This window comes from Vanrija pseudolonga, chromosome 1 (assembly GCF_020906515.1).
Source record: "Vanrija pseudolonga chromosome 1, complete sequence".
In the NCBI taxonomy this organism is placed as follows: domain Eukaryota; kingdom Fungi; phylum Basidiomycota; class Tremellomycetes; order Trichosporonales; family Trichosporonaceae; genus Vanrija; species Vanrija pseudolonga.
This window is the reverse complement of record NC_085849.1, coordinates 64,826-81,435: the sequence shown is the minus strand read 5'-3', so window position 1 is coordinate 81,435 and position 16,610 is coordinate 64,826. Positions and strand designations below refer to the sequence as shown.

At 62.0% G+C, this 16,610-nt stretch overlaps 6 protein-coding genes across 7 annotated transcripts; 3 read left to right on the top strand and 3 right to left on the bottom strand.

The window, feature by feature from the left end:
- Window positions 1-4,845: 4,845 nt before the first annotated feature.
- LOC62_01G000026 (uncharacterized protein) lies at window positions 4,846-5,844 on the bottom strand (the record flags this gene model as incomplete). Its single annotated transcript, XM_062766452.1, has 2 exons — window positions 5,569-5,844; window positions 4,846-5,513 (listed from the first exon to the last, which is right to left on the bottom strand). Exons 1-2 carry the CDS (start codon window positions 5,822-5,824, stop codon window positions 4,846-4,848), a joined length of 924 nt encoding a protein of 307 aa, XP_062622436.1. The 5' UTR covers window positions 5,825-5,844.
- A 1,025-nt stretch (window positions 5,845-6,869) lies between these two features.
- LOC62_01G000025 (uncharacterized protein) lies at window positions 6,870-8,034 on the top strand (the record flags this gene model as incomplete). 2 transcript variants are annotated; one of them, XM_062766450.1, is made up of 3 exons in its annotated part: window positions 6,870-7,448; window positions 7,482-7,887; window positions 7,928-8,034. In XM_062766450.1, the coding sequence occupies 2 exons, from the start codon at window positions 6,870-6,872 to the stop codon at window positions 7,482-7,484; spliced, it is 582 nt and encodes a 193-aa protein (XP_062622434.1). In that variant the 3' UTR covers window positions 7,485-7,887; window positions 7,928-8,034. The 2 variants fall into 2 exon arrangements, with proteins under 2 accessions (XP_062622434.1, XP_062622435.1); XM_062766451.1 differs by lacking the exon at window positions 7,928-8,034 and having other exon boundaries at window positions 7,482-7,921.
- Window positions 8,035-8,057: 23 nt separating this feature from the next.
- On the bottom strand, window positions 8,058-9,605 carry LOC62_01G000024 (uncharacterized protein; the record flags this gene model as incomplete). Its single annotated transcript, XM_062766449.1, has 1 exon — window positions 8,058-9,605. One exon carries the CDS (start codon window positions 9,603-9,605, stop codon window positions 8,058-8,060), a length of 1,548 nt encoding a protein of 515 aa, XP_062622433.1.
- A 716-nt stretch (window positions 9,606-10,321) lies between these two features.
- On the top strand, window positions 10,322-12,628 carry LOC62_01G000023 (uncharacterized protein). The gene is made up of 6 exons (XM_062766448.1): window positions 10,322-10,606; window positions 10,738-11,169; window positions 11,214-11,377; window positions 11,416-11,744; window positions 11,794-12,308; window positions 12,366-12,628. The coding sequence occupies exons 1-6, from the start codon at window positions 10,601-10,603 to the stop codon at window positions 12,582-12,584; spliced, it is 1,665 nt and encodes a 554-aa protein (XP_062622432.1). The 5' UTR covers window positions 10,322-10,600; the 3' UTR covers window positions 12,585-12,628.
- Window positions 12,629-12,690: 62 nt separating this feature from the next.
- On the bottom strand, window positions 12,691-14,203 carry SPAC11D3.06_0 (putative transporter; the record flags this gene model as incomplete). Its single annotated transcript, XM_062766447.1, has 2 exons — window positions 12,691-13,595; window positions 13,648-14,203. 2 exons carry the CDS (start codon window positions 14,201-14,203, stop codon window positions 12,691-12,693), a joined length of 1,461 nt encoding a protein of 486 aa, XP_062622431.1.
- A 538-nt stretch (window positions 14,204-14,741) lies between these two features.
- Window positions 14,742-16,044, top strand: SPAC11D3.09_0 (Putative agmatinase 1; the record flags this gene model as incomplete). Its single annotated transcript, XM_062766446.1, has 2 exons — window positions 14,742-15,818; window positions 15,865-16,044. The coding sequence occupies 2 exons, from the start codon at window positions 14,742-14,744 to the stop codon at window positions 15,979-15,981; spliced, it is 1,194 nt and encodes a 397-aa protein (XP_062622430.1). The 3' UTR covers window positions 15,982-16,044.
- Between the last annotated feature and the right edge of the window lie 566 nt (window positions 16,045-16,610).

Sequence of the window (16,610 nt, the reverse complement as noted above, 5' to 3'; positions counted from 1 at the left end):
TTGGCGGCACGCTCATCCCCGCAACGTCCAGCACGACGATCGTGCTCCGCCGACCCTTCGTCTCGAGCACGAGCGCGATGTGCGTCCCGCTGCCGACGAGGTTGAACGTGCGCGGCGCACCTGCGAACGCGACGACGACAGACTGCGTCGCGATGTACGCTGACCTCTCGGCGGCTGGGAGCGCAGCAGCAGCGAGGAACGTGGCGACATAGTTCTTGATCACGCGGACATGTCCACTCGCATGCTGGAGGACAAGGTCGTCGCCCGCAACGATATGCCTGGGGGTCAGCACGCATACTCGACGAGGATAGCCCACTTCTTCACGTTCTGCAGTGCCGCAGGACAGTGCAGGAGCCCGTCCATCGTCCCGGCGTAGTCCTCCCCACCACGAAGCTCCCGCACCGCTTGAACACGAACAGTAGACGGCACCACCGCGGCGCCAAAGACAGCGTCCGGGTCCTCGCCGTTCGCGTAGACGTCGATCGCGGCGCTCCCTGCCGCTGCCAGGTCGTAGGCAGCCGCAGCGCCGTAGTCGAACTCCGTGTCGGGCAGGGTGGCGATTAGCTCGCCCGTCGCGCGCGAGTACACTTGCACAGCGGTGTATACGCGGAGGATGAAGTCGGGGGTGATGGTGAGTGCCTAGGGTGTCAGGTCCGCCCGTCCACGGTGTCTTGCAGACCTACACAATGGCGGCGAGCTTCCATTCCAAAGTCGTAGTTGCCGACAACTTGGATTGCGGATGGTGGCGTAGCCGCCGGGCCACTCTCGTCTGCGAGGTCGGCAACCTGCTGCAGCGGCGTCGTACTTGGGAGTAGCTCAGTCACGCGCAGCGTCTCGCCGCTCTGATGTGCGACAACCAAGGATGCGATACCCGTCTCGGCGTCTCCCTTGGCGAGGAACCCCACAGTTGTGGCGTTCCCAGGGGGGATGCTGGGGCTCACGAGGGACCGGAACCCCGGGATGCCCAGGTCCTCGCGGGGACGCTTGCTCAACGACCGTGGCTCGACATCGTCAACGGGCTCAAGCAGCTCAGAGGGCAAGAGGGCAGCGGCACGGTCCGTAACCCAGATCTTGAGCTCGTCGTTCTGCGGCTCGATATCGGCGCCGCCAGCCCGGCGCTTGCTCACACCGCCGCCGGGCCCAAACAAGTTCCCGGTGCACACGACGTGTCCGAGCCCGTCGACAGTGTGCACAGCAAGCTGGGTAGTGTTGGAGACAATGTCGGGACCACGGATGATCCGTAACGTCCCTGCGTTGACGACGGCAAGAGTATGGCTGTCCCCGTCTACCAGCGATCCGGCAGCGTTCGTCGCCTGGATGAGGATCGTGTCGTCCGCCAGGTCATAGCCCGCCAGACGCTGCTCCGTGTCGTTCTCGATCTTGTGCCCCCAGCGGCTGGCAAAGACGCCATTGGCCCAATCGCTGCCTCGCACAACGGGAACCTCGGGCTCTGCGGGCAACAACGTAGCCCCGGTAGACGCGTCGTCTTCGTCAGTGGCAGGCTCGATGGCCTGTTGGTCAATGCCCCAGGTCCCGAACTCGTAAGCCCGCAGAACACCGGCTTGCGTCAGCAGACTCCTCTTATCACACTGACCGATCGGCTTGGTGTCGTCATATCCCGGCGTGGGGCTGGCCTTGCTCCACGACCTCTGCCACGCCGGCATGCCCGGGTCGCCAAGCCTTGAGGCCTTGTAGTCACCCTCGTGCACGCCCCAGACGCGTCCAAACTCGAAGAAACCCTTGGGCGTCGTTATGATCCGCTTGGCGCTGTCCTTGTCCCACACGAGACCCAGGTGCTTGGTGCCGACGATTACCGTGGCGATGGTGGAGGACGGGTCGGCCACGGACATGGTTGAGGTGTCGAGGACAACAATGAGGTCCGTAGCGAGCGTTGATCTCCCGGCAACCCTGTCGACGCCACCATCGCCCTCCCCGTCCTCGTCGTCATCATCACCATCGCCATCCCCATCGTCGTCGCCATCATCTCCCTCTTCATCACCCGACCCATCGCGGCTCCCCGTTACAGGGGCACTGCCTGAGTACCCATACATGACCAGTGCCGCCCTGGTCCCAGAGCTGAGGAGAACAGTACCGCCGGGCCCGGGCAGCGGAACGACGATCGAGCTGTCTGCCAGCAGCTGCGCCCGCTCGTCGGTCGGCAGCGCCGCAGCGGCCGTAAACACCGTAGCATACTCCTTGATGATGCGCACATGGGTCGAGTGGCCAGGATCGTTGTTGGTCGCATCAGCCGTGCCGTACAGCACCACGAGGTTGGGTCCGGCGAATACATGCCTGGGGTGAGCTTGAGCGCGAGGCGGGTGGCCACTCACGTGTAGTACACTGTCGGCGTGTTATATTCGTCCTCTTCGTCGCCCTTCAAAGCCGTGAGGATGTCGTTGAACTCGTCGTCCCCCGGCGTGGCTGCGTACGCGTCGACCCGGATTGTCGCGGGGCGTATGCCTCTGGGGGCTCCGTCCTCCGCGTACTCTTCAACGGCAGACTCCACCGCTGAAGTGAGGTCGTACACGACTGCTGGCGGCTCGATACCCAGATCCACGTCATAGCCCAGCCCGAGCACATACTCGCCCGTCACACGGCCGTACACCTGGCAGCCTTCACGCGGGCGGCGGTACACGAAGTGGTCGTCAATGTCGACCTTCTGCACGACGTCAGTGTACGGCGGGGGAGCCGACTAACTGTGAGCTCGTCGACGGCGTCGATGAACCGCATGCCTCGCGTCTCTGGCCGCAGTGGTATCCGTTGCTGTGGTGCAAGCGGCCGGTCACACGTGCACGCGAGCTGATCGATAAGCAGGCTGCCGTTGGCGTCGTTGTGGACGGCAACAATGGTCATGACTCCGGTCGTTTGATCGTGGTCCGCATGAAGCTGAATAGATTCCTCCAGAGCCCAGTATGAAGACGTTGCAAAGCTGGCGATGCACTTGAAGCCGGGCACGTTGGCCTCGGCATGCTGTATATCAGCGACATGTCGAAACAGCGCCGCTGCTCGCTCCGAAACCAGGACGTGGACGGTCGCACGCGACTTGTCGTCGCCGGGCGGCCCTCCCAAGCACAGGACATGGCCGATGCCCTTGACGGAGAGCAGCAGGGCGTCTCTCCCAGGAAAGGACTGTGGCTCGTTCATCGGGAGGAAAGTCTCTGCGTCGATCGTCGTGATGCTGCGTGTGTGGGCGCCGTTGCGACGGTCGTCCATCATGATGACGAGCGTGCGGTCCACCGGGTCGTAGCTGAAGCCCTTGACTCTGCCCCGGAACTCGTCTTTGACGTGGTGAGACCAGCGAAGTCTGAACGGCTGTGATGTCCAGCCGCACTCCTGGGGGATGTGCGCAGCCCCTGGTTATCAGCTTCGGTCGCAAAGGAACCTCCTACATGCTGAGCGCCAGTCTGGCGTCTGCCCCGCGGCCTCGGCGAGGAGCAGGCTCGCTCGTTCGGTGTGATCGACATTGTCGAGAGCGAGGTAGGCCACCTTGAAGTGCTGTACAACGGGGTTAGCCCATCTCCAGGACTGTGAAACGTTGGAGAATGATACAATGTCGTCGAACTCGAGGTGATCAAAGATGCCAGACAGCACCCTGTCGGGGAGTACAGCGACTGGGTCCCAACTGACTAGCACGGGAGACCCACCCACGGGCACGTCTTGGTCCATTGTGAGTGTGGTAGAGCAGAATCGAATGCAAACAAGTGAAACGCGGCTACATGGAAGGAGTTGATGAACGGACGGGGCCAGTTGACGTCAAGTGGGCAAGTCGCGATTCATCTCCGCCAAGCACCTGACCTACTGTACGGTATGTTTATGAATCCCGGCCTACTCGAACCGGAAGACGCGAATACAACCTGCGACAATCAGCACAATCGACCTGTGGCTCAACTTACACGGCTCGTAGCCCTCAGCCCTAGTCATCCACTCGTCCTCCCATGGCACCATGGAAGCATCGGGGCTCATGCCCTGCTTGTACTCGTCCTCGTGGAGGCTGCACAGGTTGACCATCTCGTATATGCCCATCTGGTCGATGAAGTAGCGCTCCACGTCGATGGCAAATGTGCCAATGTCGCGCACGGGACCGGTGATCGCCCGGCAGGAGAGGGTGCTGGGGGAATCGGACGTTGCCTTTTGGATGCGGCTCAGGTCGAACAGCAGGATGCAGTCGTACTGCGTGTCAGAAGAGCCATGTTGCGAACCTACCGTGGCCATGACAACCCTGCGGCCGTGCAGTGTCATGCGGTACGCCTCCGAGAGCGTGTCCGACCCGCCAAACGTCGTGTCGATCAGAACAGTGTGCTTGGCAATGTGGTCAAGCCGGTCGTCATACTCCAGGTCCTCGGCGCCACGAAGCACTTGGTGGAAGTCCTGGATAACGTAGAACGCCCCTGAAGGCCTGAAGAGGAGGAGGTCATTGTGATCCACCTGGAAGCTGGACGTCTGGAAGCTGGACGTCAGGACGGAACACGGACGCCCACTCACTCGTCGAACCCAAAGCGGCCCTGGCGCCCCTCTCGCGTCGCCATGTCAGAGGCCACATCTTTGTAGCGTGGATCGTCCTTTGTGAAGCCGTCGACTTCAATACCGTGTATGTTGCATTCGCGTGTAGTGTTGCCGGGATTGGCCTTGAACACGCGGAAGCCGATGTTGGTGTTGCGTACGACCAGATCGTCAAGCGAAACCTGATAAGTGACTGCTGGCGGAGACATTGGCTTGAGTTGTGATCCGACGCGCGCGACTGTGGTTAGAGCGGTGACATGGTCGCCAGTCCGACGAGAGTACACCTCGAGTGAGTAGTGGTACCGCCTGAAGACGTAGTAGTCGTCCATCGTGATCACCTGGGGGTTAGGCCGTTGGTGCGAGACCACTCACCTCAAGTGGGCCATATACAGGGAGGTGCTCAATGTCATGGATGAGCCCCTCGGCCCTGATGCCACCGGTCGTCGCGAGCCGATAGACGTGCGAGCGGTCTTTCATATCCGACACGACATAGACGTCAAAGTGTTGGAGGTCGGCAGACGTCGTGATGTGGATGTGATGATGGGGGATGTCGGTCCTCACAGGAAACGTAGCCAAGCACTTGAGGCCGTCAAAGACCGAGTCCTCGTGTTGCTCCGCTTCTACCCTGCCGGCGATGAAGCTCCTTTCTCGCGCACCAAAGTCGTTCCACGCCGTCTCTGTGACCCAGATTTGCGCCCATCCCTTGCGAGGCCTCGGTGTATACACGAGCATCCGTCCAATAACTCTGTATTCGGTTCGTACGCCGTCGAGGGTCCTCGTCTCCTGCTTGTCGTTGGACGCCGCCATGGTATGCAGGTTGACGGGGACCAGTGTGATCTTGGGCTGGTCAAACCCTTCGGGCGTGAGCCAGGGGAGGCGCCCGAGATAGTAGTCTCCCTCGTCGTTGACCCTCGAGTGGAAGACAATGTTGTCGGGGTTGTACACCTGTCGTAGCCACTCTACGCGCGGCTTGCCAGTCACCCAGGCCTGCTCTTGCCGGAGGTGATCCAAGGCTGGTGGGTGGATGAGCAAACGCCGCCTTGGAGCAGGCAGTGAGACAACACTCACCCAGATGCCGCCAGTCGACGGGGCCAGCCTGGGGATCAGTCACAGTGCCGCCTTGGGCCTTGAGCCGACGCCTCTGCTGCATCGACAAGGACGACTGGTTGAGAAAAGCCGTCTTGAGCGCGCCGGTGGAGACGACCGCCTGTCGCCATCCGCGTGACACATTGTAAAGCGAGAGAGTGATGTCGTGCAGAGGCACTTTGGAGAAGATCTCGCCAACGATGAAGTTGTCGAAGCGTGTAAGTGGGTCTGGCGGCATTGTGACAAAGATGAGTGATGAGAGTCAAACGACAAAGAGCAAGTTGCCCTTCACGCCCATTTAAAGGTTGCGGTTCCAGATCTCTGCGTCAATCATCGACGCGGCGGCGTGTGCACCCGGAATGAGCAAGACATCAGTGTGGCAATGTGGCAGATCGACTCGATCTGCAGCTCACTGCACAGCGCCCGGAATACCGAGTGAGCATGGGCGAGCCGCCGAGAAGGTGCGCAGAAGTGGTGGGCTGGGCAGGGGCTCCGGCGTTCGGTGGATGCAACGTCAGACACCACCACCTCATGTTCCTCGTTGAGTCAGGGCTGGTCACCATTGGGTCTGTCTCAGCTTTCCATGATCGTATTGCATCGCCGCGACGTGTACCGCGAGCAGCAGCTCAGCTGTCTGCGTCGTTGTCACCGGACTGAGCGGATGTGTTCTCGGTCATTGCGAGATCGATCTTGTCGGCTGGCTTGAAGGTGGGCACCTCGAGGTCCAGCTGGGGACCGGCAGAATCCTCTCCAGCGTCGTCTGAGGTCTGACTCGAGGTGTTCTGCAACAAAGTCAGCATCATCTGGTCGCGTGGCCGCTGGCAGCGTCCTCACCTTGATCTGGTCGGGCATGGGCGGAGTCTTTGATGCGATGGTTGAGGTGAGGAAGAGTAAGTGAATGGGAGGTCCCGTCGGCGCCCTCTTGTTATACTGTGGACCATCCTACATAGGCAAGCTGCTGCATCTGTGGAGTCACCAAGCGACCTTGACTCCACAAGCATAACAACATGACGACAGACCACATGCAATGATGATGCCGGCCGGCGACTTGCCAGGGACAACGTACCCCCTTCAGGACTTCCCAAGTCTTGGCACGACCATGAGGGTGCGGGGGTCACGGGCTGCTGGCTGCTGGCTCGTCGCTCCACCACCGATGCCCGGCACCGCCGAGGTCCGAGTCCGCAAACGTGCTCCTTGCTCCCCTGGCAGTAGAGCACAGCACAGCATAAACTTTCCTCTCACTTGTCCATGCACCGCTGTAAACAAACAACAACATCAGCATCATGAGGGCCGGCTCCCTCGTGTTTGCCGCCTGTGTCGTGCTCGCGGCGGGGATTTCGGCCGCTCCCACCGGCTTGCCGAGCACCGCCGCAGGTGTGGACTCGCTCGTCGCCGAGCCCGTCGCTCGGCAAATCCAGCAGCACAGCGACCCCGCCGACTCGACAGCGCCGACGCCCACGACAGCAGCAGAGTCCAATCCCAGCGACTCGACGGCCGCCGACGCGACGGACACCACAGACCCCACCGACGCTTCCACACCCTTCCCCAGCAGCACCAAGAAGCCTCCCGAGCCACAGCACCAGCGCGTGATATCGTACGGCATGGCGATCCTGGCCCTCGGCGCCGTCATCCTCTTCTACAGCGCCATCTGGCTCACGGCGTGGCGCAGCAAGGTGGTGCGCGCGCGCCGGAGGGGGCAAAAGCCCGAGCGGCTGCGCGATTGGGTGCGCCGAGAGATGTGTATCGGCGGCGAGGGGTGCATTATCGGACCTCCGCGGAGACAGGCGCCAGACGAGCACGACTACGAGCTGCTGGGCAGAGAGCAGGTGGCGCCGCCGAGGGCACCGAAGGACTTGGGATTGGTGAGTGCGGTGTATGGGTTCCGCTGACGGAAGTGATGCGGCGTTGTTTGGTGACACTCGTCACTTTGAACCATCAATCAGACAAGGGCCGATCTACGACTCTTCGACGGGGAGGCTCGCGCTCTACAGCCAGGCGTGAGGCGCTCGCGTACGCGAGGTTGTGGTGCTCGCCTGGGCGCGGAATGACGCCTGCTCGTGCCCGATCCCTGCTCCGACGGAGTGTCGTGAGGTGCCGTCAACCCATCGCCCACCTCGTGACGATGGATCCACTCCCACGACTCGGCCCATAAGAGGGATGTCCGCTTGCCCTTGCGATCAGTCGACATACCTTGTCGGCAGCATCGACTACAAGGGCGCATCTGTGGGTACAAACCCTGTGCGCCGTACGCCGCACGCCGTCCGGCGTCGCCATGGACCCGCCACGTTATACACGGGTTTTGTGAGTGTGCAGCAGCATCCGGGTCACTGAAACCACGTAGTATACATCACGATGCAATCTCTTGCTTGCCATGTACCCCGCGCCTCTTAGTCACCGCTCGCACGTCCTCGCCGCCCTCTGCCAATTGGTTCTGTGCAACTAGGGTGGGGATGTACAGACGCCACGTTGTCCTACTCCTCCAGCTTGCGCTTGTTCTTACGAGCCTCCGACCCGGGAGATTCGTGAGGCGCGTCGTACCGCTTGAGATCGGTCTCGACCTGCGCCGCGATGAGCTCGTCCATCTCCTCTCGAGTGACGGCCACAAAGCGGGCAAGATTGTCGACAACTGCTTCGATCACATCGTGCCCGGCGTACGGCGCCTTCCCCTGGGCCATGGGCGAGTGGTACTTTGGCCCAGGGGTCGGCGCGAACCTGCCAGGACGGTTGTAAGGGTTGAGCTCCTCCATCTGCTTGGCGATTCGGCGAGCATTCCCAAACACCTGGGCTGGGTACGCCGGGTGCCATGGGTACCGGTCTTCCACCGTGGGCTGGTTGCCGAGCGACAGCTCGAGGATGACCCGTGCAATGTGGTCGGGCAAGCCCGCCTCCTCGAGTGCATCGATCGTGGCGGCTGCCACCTGGTCCTGGATGGGTGTGGGCATGCGCTGGCACTCGAATGGGTTGCTCGCGCCTACTCGTACGACCGCAGCTTGCGTGATATTGACAAGGCGCTGAAACCCGTCAAGGTCGAAGCCTGGGAGCTGTTCGACAAGTGGGCGCTTGGCCAGATCGGGACTGTAGTCGGTCCAGCCGTGGAACAGCCTGTTCTCCATGTCGTCGAAGAGCGTATCGTGGCGAAACACGGCCGAGTAGGGCTGACTTGGACGCTCAGCTGGCGCCAGGCCCATCTCCTCGGCGCGTGATTCCGAGTCGCCGATATCCACCGCGATGCGCGAAGGGCCAAGTATGTAGAATCGTAAGAAGGCATCAGACACGACAGCGGTGGCGTACACTGCCCCGGATATCTCGTTGGCAGCGAGGAGGCGGAAGAGCGCGAGGGCTATCGCATGCCGGGCGAGCCAGGTGCCGGTTCTGGCGATGGCAGCATCAATCGACGCGAAAGTGTCCTTTGGAAAATGTTCTGCCATCACCGCGTCAATGATGCGAAGTCCCTCCTCAATGCTGCTGACGCCGGGGACTCGTTGCGCGAGCGCGAGTTTGTCGCGAGGCATGTACAGCGACCTGTCCTCGCTAAACCACTCGAGGGGGAAGGCGTGGGTCTCCATGATGCCGTCGGCGAGGCCAAACAGCGTCCTGTTACCGTCGTTGGCGTGCGCGAGTACCGCAAACCCGGGACGGAGGAGCGCCTTGGTGGGGAACCACCCGTCCAGCGCGCGGGCGTACAGCCGCTCCGTGACCCCCACGCGCGTGTGTGAGAAGACCCGCGCGCCCTCAAAGGCTGGGTCGGTCGGATGGCAGTAGTTGATGCGGTGGGAGTCGAGGGAGATGAGCAGCGGCTGCAGCTGTTCGCCTTGGGCCTGCGCGGGTTGGAGTCGGCGGACAATGCGGTCCAGCACAGCACGGTAAGCAACGCGGAGCCACGTGTCGGCGTCGGAGGAGAAGCGCGTCTCGTCGATGGCGAGATTCTTGAGCGCCCAGAGTGTGTCCCGCTGGTCCGAAGACATCTGGTTCCATACCCGCAGGGGGTTGGCATCTCGCCTGCCGTCGTCCAGGACCATGCGGAGGTGCTCCTTGAGCCGGGGTGGGAGGGGCTTTGCGGCGCCATGAGCCCAGAACGACGCCTCGGTGGGTAGCTCTGGGAGCTGGGTGGGTAGCAGCTCGGCCGTGGTGAGCTGGGGATGAGTTGGGGGAGGTTGTCAGTCTGTAGCACAGCTCGAGTCTGATGACATGGTGGACATGGGAGGCGGGGTAAGTCTTGGCGAAAGCAATCTGATGTCGAGGCCGTCTCGAGTCGCGGCCTGCCAAGCCCGTCGTCGTTGTGGATCACGGGGTCAGTGGCATGCACAAGTCACGCGGTTATGACTTCTGTTGGGTTGGTGCAGGTTGTTGAGCAGCTCGCAACTTGGCCCACTCGCTCATCAACGATGCTGGACGGCCGCATACCCCCATCGAACTCCCACCCGCCGCTATCACTCTTCACATCCGCCAGTCATGGAACTAGCCGCGGCTGTGGGGATCTCGGAGCTTTGCCTGATGCCGGCTTACCAGCACTACGGCTCGGCTCACCTTATCAACGCCGCAACAACAACAACGTTCTGTTCTGCCAGAATCAACTTGCATGATGTAGCGGCCCTGCGGGGGTGCGGGGGTGCTCCCAGCCCCGGCTACCGAGCAGTAGACCCGAGTCAGAGGCCGGATCGCGACTAGCGACCTCCTCCGATGCACGCCACGGCGCACTTGCACCCTTATCTCTCGACCAATCTATTTCACGCCTAGCAAATTGATAAGCCCCGTGTTCTCAAGCAACACAGCCATGCAGTGCAGTGCGAGCTCGTCTTGCATCAGCACTGTCGCCGATCTAGACTTCACGACAATCTCTGCCCACCGCTCATCCCCCCGCCTTGTTTGTTTACCCCGCAACCAGGTGGTGGATCACTCGCTGCCAAGCACACCTAAACGATGCCGCCAGCGCCCAGGTCCAGCGACCGCCCTGCCCCACGCCCTCGATCAAGGGCCGGCTGCCTGGTCTGCCGGTCTCGGCGCGTAAAGTGCGATGAGGGTGAGCTTGCGCGCTTATGCAGCTCGTCGCTGACGTCGATGTAGAGCAACCATCGTGTGGCCGGTGTCGCAAGTTCAATGCAGAGGTACGATGGCCGCAGCACGCGTTACCTTCCAGCTGACACATCCAAGTGCCGTTACCCAGACAAGAAGACGTTCAGCGATGACAAGATCGCCGCGTCGCTCGCCAGCCGACACGAGTACCGCCTCAAGTTGAAGCGGGAACCCGACACGATCAGCGAGGAGGCCGACGACGCGAAGCCAGATATCAAATCGAAGCGGGAAGCTCGCCCGCCCCCGCTGACGGTCCACAACCACGACCACAAGACGAGCGAGAGCAGCCTGTCGCCCCTGACCCCGGCGTCGCGGCACTCGGTGGACCATGCCCAGCATTCGGACTGCCCAGGCTGTCCTTCGCCCGTGTCGCGCGAGCGGGGGTGGTTCAAGTTTGAAGCGCCGGCTGCCCTCTTCCGACAGACTCGCATGGGCAAGTTTTACAACGGCCCAACTGATCCTCCGTCGGTCTTCATGCAGTGGTTTCCTAGCGAAGTGGAGAGACGATGTGTGAGTGGACTCTGCGAGGTGGCTACGTCTGACGCACGCGCCAGTTCCACCACTGCCTCATGTACACCCTCTCCATCATGGTCACGAGCGAGAAGAACAATCCTTGGGTAGAACACGTTGCGCGGCTGTGTTTCCTCCCACAAGAGACGCCAAGCACGAGGGCCCTAAAGTCGGCGTTGCTCTCATTCGGAGCCACACATTTGTACAGGTGGGTGGCTGTCACGCCTGCTCTGCTGACACTGGTAGCATCCAGCTCAAGAACACGGAACAAGTCGACGATGCCGATTATCATGGCATTGCGCACCGGCATCGTGCACTGAGTGCATGCGGGCTCAGGGACGTTATCAAGGGCGGGGGTCCCGAGGTGGAGAGCGACACGTTCCTCGCCGCGGCCTTGACGCTGCTCATGTGCGACGTGTTTGCCGCTAGCACGCACTGGCGCGAAATCTGGCGATACGTCGTCATGTCTGTCCGCCACCGAGGTGGGCCCAAGGAGATGCTGTTTGGGAGCGGCTACGCGCCAACTCCGCTGCGCAGGCTCCTCATTGGCCACGTCGCGTTCTGGGACTTTGTCGGTGAGTTTCCGGCAATCTCAGACCCGCACGCAACTGACGACGCCATTAGTGTCGCTCAACACGATGACGGCGCCTGCGCTCCTCACTGGCGACTTGGCATGGTGGGGTGAACTGCGCGCTATCGGACCAATTGCAGCCTCGTCCGACCTCGAGTGGCACTGGCTCGAGAACTTTACAGCCATGCACCCTGCACTGCTCGCGATATCCACCAACATCGTGCGCTGTGCCGCCGAGCGTGCAGAGTATGAGCGTGTATCCGGCCCTGTGCAGCTCCACGAGATGCAGATCCCGACCAACACGGCTACTGGGCCTCGAGAACTCGAGCTCTCGCAACGCGCAGCCAATGCCAAGGCCGAGCTCCATCGATGGAGGTACGAGAACTCGACGCAGCTATCCTCGGCGCGCGTACAGATTGGCTCGCTTGCGCTATGGCACGCGAGCCGTATCATCCTCCTCACGCAGGTGTACTCGTACAACAAGATGAACCCGGACGTCCAGGCGAGCGCGCGGGCCGTCATCGAGCTGTGCTTGGAGGCTGGGGATAAGCCCGAGTTCATGCAGATTGTGAGTGACGGCACGTGCGTGCGTGCGTTCGTGCGTTGGCTCGTGCTGACATCTCAGCCGCTCATGGTCGCGTGCTCGGTTCTCGAGGACCCGGACGCTCGCGACTCGGCCCGTGCTATCTTCATTACCATGGAGTATGTGGCCGTGTTCGAGGTGCAGTCGCTCCAGTTTGTCTCGGAGGAGTGCTGGAAGCGGATGGGGGAAGGTATGGATGATGAAGGGTGCCGGTGGCCCAACGTCATGACCGAGGCTGGGCGGGCGACCTTGATATGTTAGACTGTTGTTGAACATTTCCTCCTATGTATTAGTTGTATTGCAGGCGAGTACATCACTTCATACGATCTGAAGAGCATCTAAGACTACATCCACAACCTCACAGCGCTCAATGGCCGCCGCCGTGCCCGTCGTCATCCTCGAGCCGCTTGAGGGACAACCGGCACTCGTCTTCCCAGTTGCTCCGGCTGACGATGATCCACTCGAGGAGGCCAACGAGGTACAGCGCAACGCACTGGCCGATCCAGAGGCCCTCGAGTCCCCAGCCGTGGAATGCGAGGTAGATGCCTCCGGGTAGCGCGGCACCGTAATAACTAGCCAGGTTGACCGCAGCGCCGATCCACTGCTTACCCATGCCACGGAGCGAACCGCCGCAAGAACCGTTCAGCCCGTCGGCGATCTGGAACAACGCGACGTAGGGCATGATATCGGCCACGAGGCTGACGACGCGGTCGTCGTCGTTGAAGATGCGGCCAAAGACGTTCCGGGTGCCCATGAGGACGACAAGCACGAGCGTGCCCATTCCGATGGAGAGCACAGCGGCGGCGTTCGCCGACCGGGCAGCACCCCGCGGCTTCTGCGATCCGAGGAGGTTGCCGACGCGGGATGAGGCCGCGACGCCGAGCCCGAAGGGAATTGTGTTGATCACCTGGTCGGCCGTCATGATGACGCTCTGCGCCGCGAGGGGGATTGTGCCGAGACGCCCAGCAGCGAGCGCGACGATTTCAAACGCCCACCACTCGGTGCCGACGTGCACGACGCCCATGATCGCCAGCTTGGCGAACGGTACGAGGTTCTGGCAGGCGCGGCGGAGCTGCAGCCCGCCCCAGCATTGCCAGCCGTCTACGTAGACAGTGTAGAAGAGCAGGCAGAGGAACGAGAGCCAGTAGGAGATGCCGGTGGCGAAGGGTGCGCCGTAGAGGCCCATCTTGAGGCGGTAGACGAACATGTAGTTCAGGTATGCGTTGAAGGGCGCCGTGAGGCTCAGGACGTAGGTCGCCGGGCGGTAGATGCCTGGGTGTGTGAGTGGCGGCCGACAGTGGATTGGAGAGGGAGGCCAACTTACCCTGCGCCTGGAGGTACTTCTTGAGTGACTCGAACCACACGTATCCAAGACCGCCGGGGATGAGTACGCGCAGGAACATGGCAGACTGGGTACAGATAAACTCCTCCTGCCCGAGTGCACGGAAGACGGGCTCTGAGAACCACCACAAGCAGGCAACGGCGGCATAAAATGCGGAGAGCACGATAATCCCGCGCTGGAGCAGCATGCCGAGGTCGTGCTTGTTGGTCGAGCCGGTGAACGCGCTGCTGCCGAGGGTATCGAGTGCCGTTGTGCCGCCCAAGGCGATGAGCCACGCGGTCGCCATGGCGAACATGTATGAAAAAGCGGCGGTGGCGAGCGCCTCGGGGCTGAGCCGGCCGACGATGAGCACCGAGCCCGTCTGCAGGCTGTTCTGCAGCGTGTACGCGAGAATGACGGGGATCGAGGCCTTGAGCAGGATGACCGTCTCGGCGAGGTACTCGCGCACCTCGTGCCCGCGGGACGACGCCTTGTCCTCGCCCTCGCCCGCCGTGATGAGCGGCGTGCGTTCAGTCGGTTCGGGGTAGTAGGACGACATGGTGGTGGTGGTTGGGGTGGGTGCCACATGCATGCATGCCACTGGGGTGGTTTTATGGGTACATGGCTCGCCGCTGTGTGCCTGTGAAGTTGCGCTGCCTCGGATATGGAGCAGAGTCGGAGGGTACGGAGGCGTGGGCTGCACACCGCCTTATCTTGCGGAGAGATAAGGGTCCCGGACTGGGTCGCCGCACCGGGGCGAGATAGCCTTGTGGCGAGGTAGCCCGCCTCCATTTCGCTTTGGCCGCGATATCCGCTCCTTGTGAGCGTGCATGCTTCGCGCCGACGACATGGCGAGAGATCCCGATGCATGGTCAAGTCGGCACAATACTGGTTTAGGCTCATTGCGCGACGGGAGGAGGCGATTGGTGTGGAGTACGTCGCCGATGGATGAGTAGTCTTGGAGAGTTGAGCCGGGGGATAAGTCGATGACGTCCAAGTCGACGCCAGTCTCGACGCGGGCTCCTCTGCTGGGATATAAGAAGGACACTTGCGCGCTCTCCAAGTTCTCACCACCATCGCCACCACCTCCAAGTACCATGCTCCCGCACCTCGCACTCCTCTCCGCCCTCGTGGCCCTCGCCGCCGCCCACCCCGGCGGACACAAGCACGACGACCAGACCGTGCTCCAGGGCGCGCCCGAGTCGCTCTGGTTCAGGCAGTACAACCGCCTCCCCGGAGACGGCGGCACCCAGGCCGACGCCGTCTTCTCGGGCATCACGACGTTCGGACGCCTGCCGTACAAGAACTGCCTGTCGGACCCGACGGCGCAGTACGACATTGCGTTCATCGGCGCGCCGTTCGACACGGGCACCTCGTACCGCCCCGGCGCGCGCTTCGGCCCCAGCGGTATCCGCCAGGGCTCGCGCCGCCTCAACCTCTACGGCGGCTACAATGTGCCGCTGAGCGTCAACCCGTTCAACTCGTGGGCGACCGTCATCGACTGCGGCGACATCCCCGTCACGTCGTATGACAACACGTACGCGCTCAAGCAGATCGAGGAGGGCCACTACAACCTGCTCTCCCGCCCGCCGAGCACCAACGCCTACAAGCCCGGCCCGGCGCGCGGCGGAAAGACCCTCCCGCGTATCATCACGCTCGGTGGTGACCACACGATCACGCTCCCGCTGCTCCGCTCGATCAACAAGGCGTACGGCCCCATCAGCGTCATCCACTTCGACTCGCACCTCGACACGTGGAAGCCCAAGGTGTTTGGCGGCTCTCCCAGCGACGTCGCGGCCGTCAACCACGGCACGTACTTCTGGCATGCTGCCCAGGAGGGCCTCCTTTCCAACCACTCCAACATCCACGGTGGTATCCGCACGACGCTTTCGGGACCTAGCGACTACGAGAACGACGGCTACTGCGGCTTCGAGATTGTCGAGGCCCGCGAGGTCGACACCATCGGCACGCAGGGTATTATCAAGCGCATTCTCGACCGTGTGGGCACCAAAAACCCTGTTTACCTGTCCATCGACATTGACACGCTCGACCCCGCGTTTGCGCCTGCGACGGGAACCCCCGAGACTGGCGGCTGGTCCACCCGCGAGCTGCGCACCATCCTCCGCGGTCTCGAAGACCTCAACCTTGTCGCTGCTGACATTGTCGAGGTTGCTGTGAGTAGCCAGCTTGAGTTGTAACCGACTATTGCTGACATTTTAGCCCGCTTACGACACCAACGCCGAGCACACGACCATGGCTGCCGCCGATGTCCTCTACGAGGTCATGAGCATCATGGTCAAGAAGGGACCGCTGAGTGACATGGTCGGGAAGAAGTAGTAGCATAGAGTTTTTGCTGTGGGGGTTGAAGCGAACAAGTGGATAGAATGCATAAAATCTTGACAACGAGTGTGGCACGGTGTGGCGGACAGAGGAAGTGCGACGGATGGACGTCACTGCGGGCCGTGATTGGGTGCGTTTGTCACTTGCATGTCATGACTGGCACATAGCTGTCACTTTGTCACATAGCACTGTCATACAGCGCCAATCAGGTGCGTCCGAAAGCAAGAGCAGACGTCGTTGACGGCGCCTCCTTAACTCCACCAGTGACTACACCCACTGACAGACTCCATGCGCAGCGGCACAGTCCGCCCGCCGGGATCCGCGGAGTGCGACGGACTAAATCTCGATGGCCGGCGCGTCAGTCTTCGTCTCTCCCTCTCGTCCTCTGCCCTATCGCCGAGCCACGAAGCACGGATACCTCGCCCGGGCCCCACACTTGGCCAATACCCGCTCCCCCTCGCTGATCTCCGCATCCTCGCTCACCCCGCAGCAAGCACGTTCTCCGTCCCTTGCGCCAGCGGCTAACTCGCCCCGATAGTGCGGGGGACCGCGATGGGCTGAGCCAGACTGTCTCGCATCAACCGGGGTACCGCGGCACCACCCGCGAACCCCCGAAATAGCCGTCC

Coding starts and splice junctions, on each gene's coding strand:
- LOC62_01G000023 (XM_062766448.1), top strand. Junction 11,170..11,213: donor GCGAAGTGGAGAGACGATGT/GTGAGTGGACTC, acceptor CGCACGCGCCAG/TTCCACCACTGCCTCATGTA. Junction 11,745..11,793: donor CGCGTTCTGGGACTTTGTCG/GTGAGTTTCCGG, acceptor CGACGCCATTAG/TGTCGCTCAACACGATGACG.